This window comes from Sphaerodactylus townsendi, linkage group LG13, assembly GCF_021028975.2.
Source record: "Sphaerodactylus townsendi isolate TG3544 linkage group LG13, MPM_Stown_v2.3, whole genome shotgun sequence".
Classification (NCBI taxonomy): Eukaryota; Metazoa; Chordata; class Lepidosauria; order Squamata; family Sphaerodactylidae; genus Sphaerodactylus; species Sphaerodactylus townsendi.
The window spans coordinates 51,016,977-51,029,979 of NC_059437.1; the positions used below are offsets into that span (position 1 = coordinate 51,016,977).

Genomic DNA, 13,003 nt, shown 5'->3' on the forward strand with positions numbered 1-13,003 from the left:
CCGATCCAGCCTGTTATCCCAAGCTATAGACCAGTGGTGGCGAACCTATGGCACGGGTGCCAGAGGTGGCACTCAGAGCCCTCTCTGTGGGCACGCACAAACAGAGTCCCCCCCCCCCACACATCTAGGCTGGTCTGGGCTGCTGGGCTCGATTATTAGCATTAAATCTAAGACCTAGTTTTGGGGAAGCAGTGTAGGTAACCCTGTTAAGCGCTGTTAAACCCCACTAATTTTCATGCAAAGAACTAAAGCACAATCCTTTACCTGGGAGTAAGCTTGGTTGCTGGCAGTGAGGCTTGCTTCTGAGTAAACCCTTCTAGGGCCGTGATTCACCCGTTGGAAGAGTTGCACGGTTGCTTCAAAGCAAAGCCACCGACTACCACCAAGCTTACGCCCGAGTAACGCACACCTCGGGCCAACCATTTTTTCTAAACTAAAACCTCAGTATTCAGGTTACATTACTGGGCTGGCACTTTGCGATAAATAAGTGGGTTTTGGGTTGCAATTTGGGCACTCGGTCTCAAAAAGGTTCGCCATCACTGCTATAGACCCTATGATTGATTATACTGAATCAGATAAAGTAGTTATGCTTTTAAATTGTCAGGATTTTCATTGTTGCCTTTATAGTGGCAAAGTTTTTTTTGTCAAAAGTTTACAGTAAACTGAATGCATGACAAACGCAAAGTTTTTTACTATTCACTTTTTAACTGGAACTGTAATTTTATACTATCGTGTATATGCCAATAAAGGCTTATTGAAATTGAGCTCCCTGCTGTAGTGGGGAAAGCCTTGTAATCCTGCAGGCATCTGGCTGATCTCTCAGTGAAACAGAACACAAGACTAGGTGGACCACGGGTCTGACCCAGCACAGACACTCTCAGATTCGAAAGAATATCACATGGGAATCTGGCACTGATGATCTTGGGTGCAGGAATACAGGGGCACTGGTTAGCCAAATGTGATCTCTCCCTGCTGCTCCGGCAAGGCTGGGATGCTAAGAAAGCAACTGAAAGTAGTCTGCCCAGAAGTAGGTTCCATTTTAATTCAGTGAGGCTGAATTCTAGGAAATCGTAGGATTGCAGCTTGTATCTGTGTCTAAAGCCTGATTTAGAATCCTGGTTTTGGTGTGCGTATTTGTGAAATAACTCAGGTTAAGTGGAACGCCTGCATTCCTACAAGTGACCAAAGTTAGCTATAAAGCAGTATGTCTTCTTCACGCTCTGTGCAAGAAAGAATGTGGTTTCCCCTTGTGACTTCATTGAGAATCACAACACACAGAGACACATACAGACAATATGACAATATTGGTCCACCCACCCCAGAGTCCTTACAAGGGTAGTGATTCTGCCCATGTGATTCTGAACCAATCAGCACGTAACTCCTGGACTGACCTGGACCATCGTCATGCCAACTTCCTGCCCAATCAGAATCTTGCCCCCCTGTAGCCGGGCCACGTGAGGCTCTTCCAGCTTCATGAAGTCAGCCACCAAGTCCGTAATGTCGAACTGCCAATCGGAGCCCAGCAAATAACTCAGCTGGCCCCACGGGCTGGCATCCTCGGCGACAAACTGGGTGAGGACTCGCACCATGGCATGCTGGTACTGGAGGGCACAGCCTCGTCCTTTCCGCTCATCGTCATCCTCGTCATCACTGTCCCTGGTTTGCCTGCAAAGTAGCACATGCAATTGCAGTTATTCCCAACCACACGGGTATCCAGTAGGCACACTCTAGAGCAAAGGTCCCGAACATGGTGCTCATGAGTCTCCAAGGTATCAGGCCTTTCAACCCATGTACCCTTTAAAAAAATCTAATAGAAGAAGAGTTTGAATTTATATCCCCCCCTTCCTCTCCTGTAAGGAGACTCAAAGGAGCTTACAAGCTCCTTCCCCCCCAAAAAACAAACACCCTGTGAGGTAGGTGAGGCTGAGAGAGTTCTGAGAAAACTGAGACTAGCCCAAGGTCACCCAGCTGGCATGTGTCGGAGTGCACAAGCTAATCAGGTTCCCCAGATAAGCCTCCACAGCTCAAGTGGCAGAGCGGGGAATCAAATCCGGTTCTCCAGATTAGAGTTCACCTGCTCTTAACCACTACACCACTCTGGCTGTCTATTAAATAAATAACTGGAAATATCAGAGATTGAACCTTGGAGTTTCTGTGTGCCAGGTAGGTTCTCCACCCATGGGCTGCATCTCCTTCCCTCTTCCGGGACCAGCAGTGGTGTAGGAGGTTAAGAGCTCGTGTATCTAATCTGGAGGAACCGGGTTTGATTCTGCGCTCTGCTGCTTGAGCTGTGGAGGCTTATCTGGGGAATTCAGATTAGCCTGTGCACTCCCACATATGCCAGCTGGGTGACCTTGGGCTAGTCACAGCTTCTCGGAGCTCTCACAGCCCCACCTACCTCACAGGGTGTTTGTTGTGAGGGGGGAAGGGCAAGGAGATTGTAAGCTCCTTTGAGTCTTCTACAGGAGAGAAAGGGGGGATATAAATCCAAACTCTTCTTCTTCCCAGTCCTACTAACAGAAACCCCCAAAATGACAACCCCTCACCCCATCCTGGAATCGAGTTTGGTCTACCCTGTTTTTGTCTTCTTTTACTGGCAGTGACTTTCTACAGTTGGACAGCAAAAGACCTTTCCCAACACCCGAGATCCCTTGCTTGGAGATGCCAGGAATCGAACCCGTAGCCTTCTGCATGCAAAGTGGAGCCTCTTTCACTGAGCCACAGTTTTATCTCATGTGGCTAATCTTTCCTAGAAACTGAGAGGAGGAAGAGCAGGGAACAACTGGGTACTGCAGGGAAAGTCCTATAAAGCCATGGATAGATTTTTGGCAGTCTTATAAAGTAGTCTACCTAGAAGGATGTCACATGCATTAACTGCCCAGAACTCACCTCTTGTTGGAAACAATGGGAATCCTCCAGCCCTTTATTTGGCTAAGCTCAGTGTCGGACACCTCAATTTGAAGAGGGAGACGTGGAACCCACACTGTGACTTGTAGCGGGGCACTTAAGTACTGGTAGGTGAAGTTCACCATGGCGTTTACTTTGCCTTTCACTTCTTTGCCATTGACAAAAACGTAGTCACATCGGTCGGAAACCTGGAAGAGGAGGAGGTAGAATTCAAGAGACCGCAGTGATCCTTATGTAGAGAGCCGATCCATTTTTATCCCACTCTAGTTTCTAACACGTTCAGGGCAATATGACTAGTTCTCTGTGAGAACCAGAGAGGTTGGGTTCAATTGCCCTACATTAAAGATAAAACACCCCGCAATATACAAAGTTATAGCTTGATTAGTTAGGTTCACAGCAGACAGACACCAAAGGCACACCAAGACATTCTAGGAATAAGTCTCAACTCAAAACATTTCAAACAATTTGTTTTTACTGTGTGGAGCTGCTGGGATACTGGTGAAGAAACACAAGAGAGGAAATAAGAAAGCAAACTGATCTGACAAAAGGACACAAATGGATTTGTTTTGATGCATCCAAACAGCTCGGTGAATTATTGGTTCCCTCCTCATGACCATCAAACAAGGTGGAAGCTCGACTGGTGAGTAATCATCATGAACTGAGAGACATATTCTTGGAGGGGGGGGGGAAGTATCTTTCAAAGTTGATTTCAGTTAGCTGATAGCACAGATACTAGCCTCTCTGAGCTGCTCTTCATCTGATCTGCAAAGTCACCGGGACATTCATTCCAAAAGAGCCTCTCCCTCATCTTCCTGTGAAAGGACCCTGAGATCAATTCCCCTCCACCTCCCAATTCGACTCATCCGTCTTTCAAACACGCACGAGGATTGCATGTAGAACTGTTAGGAAGATGTACAGAGATACCCGCTTTGAACACACACACACACACAAAAAATGGGAGCACAAATCGCTCAACAGCCTGAGTTTAATCCTTCTCCCAGCATGTGCAATGATTCAGAACTGACTATTTTTTTTCATTTTCTTCTTTAGTGTTCAAAGATTATAAATTTTTGGGGACAGTTTGGTTGGGAAAATGGAAAACTGAGGGAAAATAATTCCTTCCATAATAGCCCATTATCTATTTGTAAGTATTTACATTTGGTTTAAAGCCGCTCAGTGTTTTTTTTAAAACCCCTTTTCCACCCTCCCAAGCGCCGCAGTGGATTTATCATCAGCATGCAAATACTGCCCTGAAATACAAGCACGACATTAGCATAGTCAATTTAAGAGTTATATCAGTAATCACTCCTTTAATCAATGTTGTAATTTACAGACCATTGAGTTTTCTCATTTATTACCTAGCCAAGTACGAGTGGGACGGAACGGGGGTTTTTTTTCTGAAGGGAGAGAAAAAAAAATCCCCTCCAGAAGATATAAATCATTAAGAAAGACGCAGCTAGGATGAAGTGGCACCGTGTGATAAAGTTGTTGTCATAGCGATTCCTAAAAGTGTCATAAACATCGGGGGAAATCTTGCGACACGTTAATCATGCCTAAAGTGGACGGCGACGGGGGGAGATTTTGCATTCCTGAAGACTGACGGCACAACTGCAGAAATTAACCGTAAGCTCAACAGACAGCTTCAATTCCCATTATCTTCCCCCCCCCCAATATCCCGCCATCTCTAAAAATGATTTCATCTTCGTTAATAAGGACCATTAGCAACCAAATGGCTCCCCTTCTTCCTGCCTGAATGCCAATTTATTAACAGGGTGGTGGGCATCATGGAACTGGTCACCTGAGAAAAGTAGCTTTCCTCAAAGCACAAAAGTTGGAAGAGGCTTTAAAGACACTAGATGGTACCCTGGGGATGGTACCATAAATGTGTGTGGTCCTTGAAGAAGAAGAAGAAGAAGAAGAAGAAGAAGAAGAAGAAGAAGAAGAAGAAGAAGAAGAAGAAGAAGAAGAAGAGGAAGAAGAGGAAGAGGAAGAAGAAGAAGAAGAAGAAGAAGAAGAGGAAGAGGAAGAGGAAGAAGAGGAAGAAGAGGAAGAAGAAGAGGAAGAAGAGGAAGAGGAAGAAAAAGAAGAAGAGGAGGAAGAGGAAGAGGAAGAAGAGGAAGAAGAGGAAGAGAAAGAAGAAGAAAAGGAAGAAGAGGAAGAGAAAGAAGAAGAAGAGGAAGAGGAAGAAGAGGTAGAAGAAGAGGAAGAAGAAGAGGAGGAGGAGTAGTAGCAGTAGTTTGGATTTATATCCCACCTTTCTTTCCTGTAAGGAGACTCAATGTGACTTACAAACTAATTTCCCTTCCTCTCCTCACAGCAGACACCTTGTGAGGAAAGTGAGGCTGAGAGAGCTTTGAGAGAATAAGCATTGAAATCGGGGGGAAGGAAGGCAAGTGTAAATAAACCAGTGGAGATTGACAGTGACAGCCAGCACGGTGTAGTGGTTAAGAGCCAGTGGATTCTAATCTGGAGAACCAAATTGGATTCCCCACTCCACGTGTTTGCCTTTCCCAGGGCATTTACTTTGGCATAGGAAGGCAGATGTGCCTCTCAACCCACTCCTCCACCTGAGTGGCGGAGGCTTATCTGGTGAACCGGATGTGTTTCTGCACTCCTACATTGCTGCTGGGTGACCTCGGGCTAGTCACAGTTCTCTCAGAACTCTTTCAGCCCCGCCTACATCACCAGGTGTCTGTTGTGGGGAGTGGAAGGGAAAGGAGCTTTCAAGCCACCTCGAGTCTCCTTACAGGAGATAAAGGTGGGGTATAAATCCAAACTCTTCTCTTCTTCATCTGGAACAAGATTTCCGTTGATAGCTTCCCAGTTTGTTCCCGCAACTACCTCCCTAAAACAGGTGATGTTTGAGTAAGATATGGAAACTGATGGTCCCAGAGCCAAAACCCAGCTGTCTCCTTGGTGTCCTATGCCAGTGGTGGCGAACCTTTTCGAGACCGAGTGCCCAAATTGCAACCCAAAACCCACTTATTTATCGCAAAGTGCCAACACGGCAATTTAACCTGAATACGGAGGTTTTAGTTTAGAAAAAGCGGTTGGCTCTGACGCGTGCGTTTACTCAGAAGCAAGCCCCATTGCCAGCAACTGAGCTTATCCCCAGGTAAAGGATTGCGCTTTAGTTCTTCACATGAAAATCAGTGAGGTTTAACAGCGCTTATCAGGGTTACCTACACTGCTTCCCCAAAACTAGGTCTTAGGTTTAATGCTAATAATCGAGCCTAGCGGCCCAGGCCAGCCTAGATGTGTGTGTGTGTGGGGAGGGCAACTCTGTTTGCACGTGTCCACAGAGAGGGCTCTGAGTGCCACCTGTGGCACCCGTGCCATAGGTTCACCACCACTGTCCTATGCTATGATACAAAAGGCACGTGGGGGAGGGGATTGCTGTAGCAATGAGACTTCCTGGCAGGCGGCATTAAGAAATGGGATTCTCCAGCCGTCATCCTCTCTGCAGCGGAAAGGACCTCCTGCGACAGTAGCTGCTAGCTGGGACTCTGCAGGGAGCAAGGCAGCAATCCTCATTTCTTTGCGGAGACAAATGCTTGTGATAAAATTGTTCACCTTCAGTTTGACCCGGCTGTAATGGACCCAGATATATGATTTAATATTATCCGGAGCCAAACGCTGTGTCAAAAAGAGTACAAATGTGCTGGCCAAGGTGGCGCGAAACTGGCGATCGGCCACTCATCTGCAATTCGTAACCGTTTCTGGGCTATCGTCCAACCTTCGGCTTCCCTCGCAACACTGCCGCTGACCGTTCCGAAACAGAAAAGTTCAGCATATCTCAGACAAATGGTTTTTACAGATGACATTATAACTACAGGCATAGGTTATTGCTTATCACATTTTGTGCTGCTGCGCAAGCCGGCTTTGGCAACTTACTCGGAAGATTCTAGAGGCCTTTGCAAGGAATGATGAAAATGCCCTTTGCATCGTTCTACCTCCCAGGTCTGGCATTTTTTCCTCCCTCCTGATCTTTCACTTTGCACACAGAAGGTGTGCAGATAAGAACATAAGAACTAGCCTGCTGGATCAGACCAGAGTCCATCTAGTCCAGCACTCTGCTACTCGCAGTGGCCCACCAGGTGCCTTTGGGAGCTCACATGCAGCAGGTGAAAGCAATGGCCTTCTGCTGCTGCTGCTCCTGAGCACCTGGTCTGCTAAGGCATTTGCAATCTCAGATCAAGGAGGATCAAGATTGGTAGCCATAGATCGACTTCTCCTCCATAAATCTGTCCAAGCCCTTTTTAAAGCTATCCAGGTTAGTGGCCATCACCACCTCCTGTGGCAGCATATTCCAAACACCACTCACATGTTGCGTGAAGAAGTGTTTCCTTTTATTAGTCCTAATTCTTCCCCCCAGCATTTTCAAATACCGAATGCCCGCTTTGGTTCCTGAGTATTGGCATGAGAAAGAGAGAAAAATTTCTCTCTGTCAACATTTTCTACCCCATGCATAATTTTATTATTATTGACTACACAATCTCATATCCCCCCTCAGACGTCTCCTCTCCAAACTAAAGAGTCCCAAACGCTGCAGCCTCTCCTCATAAGGAAGGTGCTCCAATCCTTCAATCATCCTCGTTGCCCTTCTCTGCACTTTTTCTATCTCTTCGATATCCTTTTTGAGATGTGGTGACCAGAACTGAACACAGTACTCCAAGTGCGGTCGCACCACGGCTTTATATAAGGGCAGGACAATCCTTAGATCAGTAGCATCCCATAGCTGACACACAGCAACTGAGAAGGCAACAGAGTTCACAGTTTCTTTGAGTTGAACCGCTTAACATGTTCTTACCACTTTTCACATTTCACAGCCAAGAGATGAGTCTTGTGTCCTGGAAGCTCAAGTAGAGTTTCATCCCTCTAAGCCAGGGGTCCCCAAACTTTTTAAACAGGGGGCCAGTTCACTGTCCCTCAGACTGTTGGAGGGCCGGACTAAAAAAAACTATGAACAAATTCCTATGCACAAATGATTGTAAAATGTTTGATTTCACCTTTCAGCCTTTCTGTCATGGTCTATTTTTAGAACAGTGACTTCAAAAGTATGTATCAAGTACAGGGTGGGCTCCAAATATTGTTGGGGAGGCTGTGGAATACCTTCCCCTGTAAAAAAAAAAAAAGCAGAACTTTCCCAATGAAGCATTCCATCTAACCCAGGATCAGGTATCTTCCTGGGTTCTTCCTCCCTAGCAGCCAGCGAGCGATTCGCCAGCCTGGCTGATGCCAATGCGGGGTGGGGGCCCGGGTTTTGAAGCCTTGAAAGTTTCTCGGAGAGCAACACATGGAGTAGCTGAGAGGGAAGGGCGGAGCAGGCGTTGCCACATGTAAGGTTTCCAACTCTGGGTCAGAAAATGCATGGAGATTTGGTGGTGCCATCATGTAACTGCAATCAACAGCCATTGGGGCCAGTTCCTCCTCTCCCTCGAGCCCCCACTGCACATGAATGGAGCCATCGCTGCCATGCCTGGCAGGCCGGATAAATGCCTTCAGGGGGCCACATTTGGCCCCCGGGCCGTAGTTTGGGGACCCCTGCTCTAAGCCCACTGAAGTATAAGGGGGACATGGCCAGAATGCTTATGCCCACTCTCACGGCGAGTAAACCTGCGCACAGGATGCCTGCAAAGGGCCACTCTCTCCCTGTTTACCAGCGTAATGCGACAGGAGAAGAGCGAGGCTGGAATCAGAAATGCTTTCTTCCTTTCCTACAGTGTCCAGTCCTGTCTCTGTTGTTGATCTACAGCTGGCAGCTGGAATGTAAAATTTTATTCCGCCCGTGTAAACTTTTGTGTCCTAAATCAATGCCCCCCATTTGCAGTTTTACAGCTTCCCCTCCCTCCCTCCTTCCTCCTGGCAGGATTCTCAGAAATCTGCTCCTTCTTGGCCTGTCACCTGTTTTTATTTTTCTCCCATAGCCAACAGTAAAAAAAAAAACGTAATGGACAGTTTTAAATCCTATCAAGCTACTGGCCTTAAAGGACTCGAGCTCAAGGACTGGAGAAGGGGAGGGGGGGAGAGGTGCGAAGGGAGCCAGAAATGATTGAAAAGGCCGTAGCCCTTTGCCATAGTGCGCCTCTTCCAAATATGGCACTGCAGTGGGAACGAAGGTGGGAGGCAGAGGGGAAATGGTCGCCAGTCTGGAGAAGGCCTAGCCATGCCTGCTTCAGCCTCTGGGGTCCGTGCAGGAGGAACTGAGAGGAAATGGCCCTGCCTTGAAACGTCTAGGCTGGGAGTTCATTTCACTCACTCACCTCCTGATTTTTAATGCTGGTGCCAGAGGTGGGATCCAGTAGGTTCTCATAGGTTCCCGAGAGTAGGTTCCTAATTATTTGTGTGTGCCAAGAGGGGGTTACTGATTGGTGATTTTGCCACGTGATTTTTGCCTTAGTTACACCCCTCCTCTCAGCAGCAGCGCGCAGAACTTGAAGCAGTCTAGCAGGAGGTGCGCCGGCGTGCGTGGCAGCCTGCGCCTGCGTGCATTCGTTTCCCACCCAAGGACCGGCGCAGCGGCTGCGTCCTTGCCACAGCCCTGCCCAGGAATGCCCCGCCCCAGAATGCCCGGCCACGCCCCCGTTGTGCCCCGCACAGCCCCATTGGCGCTACGCCACAGTTTGAATCCCACCACCATGGGAACCTGTTACTAAAATTTTTGGATCCCACCACTGGCCAGTGCACAGTTTGGGACCTGAGCCCTTGGACACCTTGGCCTGATGGACTAATGTGATGGATAGCCTCCATGTCTCCTCTACCTGCTGTGTTACCATAACACTCTGGCATGGTGGGGGGTGGGGGTGGGGAAGGCTTATTCACAGATACCCCAAGTGCCAGCACAGAGAAAGGGGATGTGGTATTGCAGAGATGGGGTGGTTCTCAACCTGTGGGTCACAACTCCTTTGGGGGTCGAACGACCCTTTCGCAGGGGTCGCCTGAGACCATCGGAAAACATATATTTCCAACGGTCTTAGGAGCCAAGATGCAAATAATTTTATGGTTGGGGGATCACCACAACACGAGGAACTGTATGAAAGGGTCGCGGCATTAGGAAGGTTGAGAACCACTGGTCTAAAAGTATAGTTCTCCTGGTTTTCATGCTTTCAGCCTGCCCGTCACATCAGCCTATTTTCAGCTTCACAGAAGAATGTATTCTCAATGTAGCTTTGCCGAATGAATACTCAGCTACGAGAAAAACTCCTGATGCCATTCCCTTCCCTGGTTATCCTAACACAAATACTCCCTTCTGTAACTAACTTTTTTTAACCACCTTACAGTCCTCCATTGTTTCCTAACAACATCTACCCAGACACCTCTCAAAGAACATAAGAACAAGCCAGCTGGATCAGACCAGAGTCCATCTAGTCCAGCTCTCTGCTACTCACAGTGGCTCACCAGGTGCCTTTGGGAGCTCACATGCAGGAGGTGAAAGCAATGGCCTTCTGCGGCTGTTGCTCCTGAGCACCTGGACTGTTAAGGCATTTGCAATCTCAGATCAAAGAGGATCAAGATTGGTAGCCATAAAAAATTGGTAGCCATAAAGAAGATTGGTAGCCATAAAAGATTGGTAGCCATAAAGGCCGCCCCGCCATCCGCTAAAGGTAGTCCTTTCAACACCCAGAGTTGAATTTTCACTATAAAGACCCTATCCACCCCCAGAAACCTCTGTCCAGTGTCATTGACATCTTTTTGTCTTGGTTGCTGTACCCACACATGCAACCCCCACCCCCCCAGAACCAAATGCTGGTTGTTTGGCTCTGATCTCTGGATCTTCTTCACTTAATGATCAGGTTGTATTATCTATTTACCCCAGACCCTCCTTCTGTTCCAAATCTATTTTCAAACCTGTCCATATCTTAGGAACTCTGTGTGTGCATGTTTGCTGAATTGAGTCAGATGCTTGTGAACCCCTCTTCCCGACAATAAAGATGGTCAAATTTGCATTATATTCCCCTCTGTGGATTTTCTTCTAAGAGCTGATCTCCGTATACACTGGTATTAAATATCCCTTACCCAAGCCTCTTGCAACATTAATAAGCAGTCTGCTTTAAAGCTAATTTTCTCTCGACTGTGTCTCTACCTTGGGTAACACCTGTTTTTTAAATAAACAAACAAACACACATACGTGTGCGTGCGTGTGTGTGTGTAAATGTGTAAAAGTGGATTTGTCACTGTTGTAAACTGCTCTGGGTTCCCACTAGGGAGAAAAGAGGGACAACAATATATTAAATGAGCAAAATAGATAGATCAGGAGTGGGTGGGTAGGAAGGCATGAGTCAGTGAGCCCCAATACACAGTCATTCTGACCTAGATAGCCCCCAGCTAGCCCCACCTTCTCAGAAGCTAAGCAGTGTCATAAGAACATAAGAACATAAGAACAAGCCAGCTGGATCAGACCAGAGTCCATCTAGTCCAGCTCTCTGCTACTCGCAGTGGCCCACCAGGTGCCTTTGGGAGCTCACATGCAGGAGGTGAAAGCAATGGCCTTCTGCGGCTGTTGCTCCCGATCACCTGGTCTGCTAAGGCATTTGCAATCTCAGATCAAAGAGGATCAAGATTGGTAGCCATAGATCGACTTCTCCTCCATAAATCTGTCCAAGCCCCTTTTAAAGCTATCCAGGTTAGTGGCCATCACCACCTCCTGTGGCAGCATATTCCAAACACCAATCACACGTTGCGTGAAGAAGTGTTTCCTTTTATTAGTCCTAATTCTTCCCCCCAGCATTTTCAATGGATGCCCCCTGGTTCTAGTGTCAGCACTGGTTAGTATTTGGATGGGAGACCCCCAAGGAATTCCAGGGTCTCTTAGCAGAGGCAGGCAATGGCATACCACCTCAGTTTGTTTCTTGCCTTAAAAACCCTCAGAGGTTGCCGTTAGTCAGCTGCATTTGATGGCCAAAAGAAAAGCGCGATCTGATTGAAATTCTCCTCATTGTCTTCATTTGCTCCCCCATTAGCTTCCATTGATTAATTCTGTAAGCAAATCAGTTTCATAATGCAAAGCGAAGATACCAAAGGATTTGCACCTGAGCCGCTTCCAACAAACCTGATACTATTAAGCACCTCGAAACGATCAATCATTCACCACAGGGCTGCTGAATGAGAGAAACAGCTGAACGCATCTATTTTGCAAACCGTTTCAATGTAGGATATTTTTCTGGCAGAGTTCTTTTTTGTTTTAGGCTGACTCTCCAGATGTGTATTTTGCTTTCTTTTTTGTAAATCAGCTCTAGCTACAGGAGGGAAATGCCCCTCAAACTTACAGCGCAGCCATTACCAGCTGATCTACTTATTTATCCTCTGTCAGCAATATTTTTGTCAAAGGAAAAAGCTTTCAAGTTATATGGTAGAACACATCTCCATTCCCTTTAATCTGAATAGACACACAAATAAATAGAAGTCACTTGACTAAAGACAGAGTATCTACTTCAGGGCAGGGTAATTTGTTCTGGGTGGTGGTAGGACTTCCCGCACAGTTCTCCAGTGCTGTATACCCTAAGTAATGTGAAAATATTTCTGGGTGTTGGAAAACTGGAAGGTTCTTACTCAGTTGGCTTTACTTTTTGACACTTCAGACACACAACTTGATTTGAACCAAGATTTTCCAGAGATCTGGAATACTGATTGTATGCCATATTTAGCCTGGCTTATATAAGAACATAAGAACATAAGAACTAGCCTGCTGGATCAGACCAGAGTCCATCTAGTCCAGCATTCTGCTACTCGCAGTGGCCCACCAGGTGCCTTTGGGAGCTCACATGCAGGATGTGAAAGCAATGGCCTTCTGCTGCTGCTGCTCCTGAGCACCTGGTCTGCTAAGGCATTTGCAATCTGAGATCAAGGAGGATCAAGATTGGTAGCCATAGATTTATGGATTGGTAGCCATAGATTTATGGAGGACTTCTCCTCCATAAATCTGTCCAAGCCCTTTTTAAAGCTATCCAGGTTAGTGGCCATCACCACCTCCTGTGGCAGCATATTCCAAACACCAATCACACGTTGCGTGAAGAAGTGTTTCCTTTTATTAGTCCTAATTCTTTCCCTCTCAGCATTTTCCATGAATGCCCCCCCTGGTTCTAGTATTGCCAGGAGA

At 47.0% G+C, this 13,003-nt stretch overlaps 1 protein-coding gene across 1 annotated transcript in view; it reads right to left on the reverse strand.

The window, feature by feature from the left end:
* TMEM132C (transmembrane protein 132C) overlaps positions 1 to 13,003 on the reverse strand; it is a 267,580-nt gene that overhangs the window by 14,403 nt on the left and 240,174 nt on the right. The window contains 2 exon segments of the mRNA XM_048514591.1: positions 1,392 to 1,665; positions 2,890 to 3,095. Coding sequence (XP_048370548.1) covers positions 1,392 to 1,665; positions 2,890 to 3,095 — 480 coding nt within the window.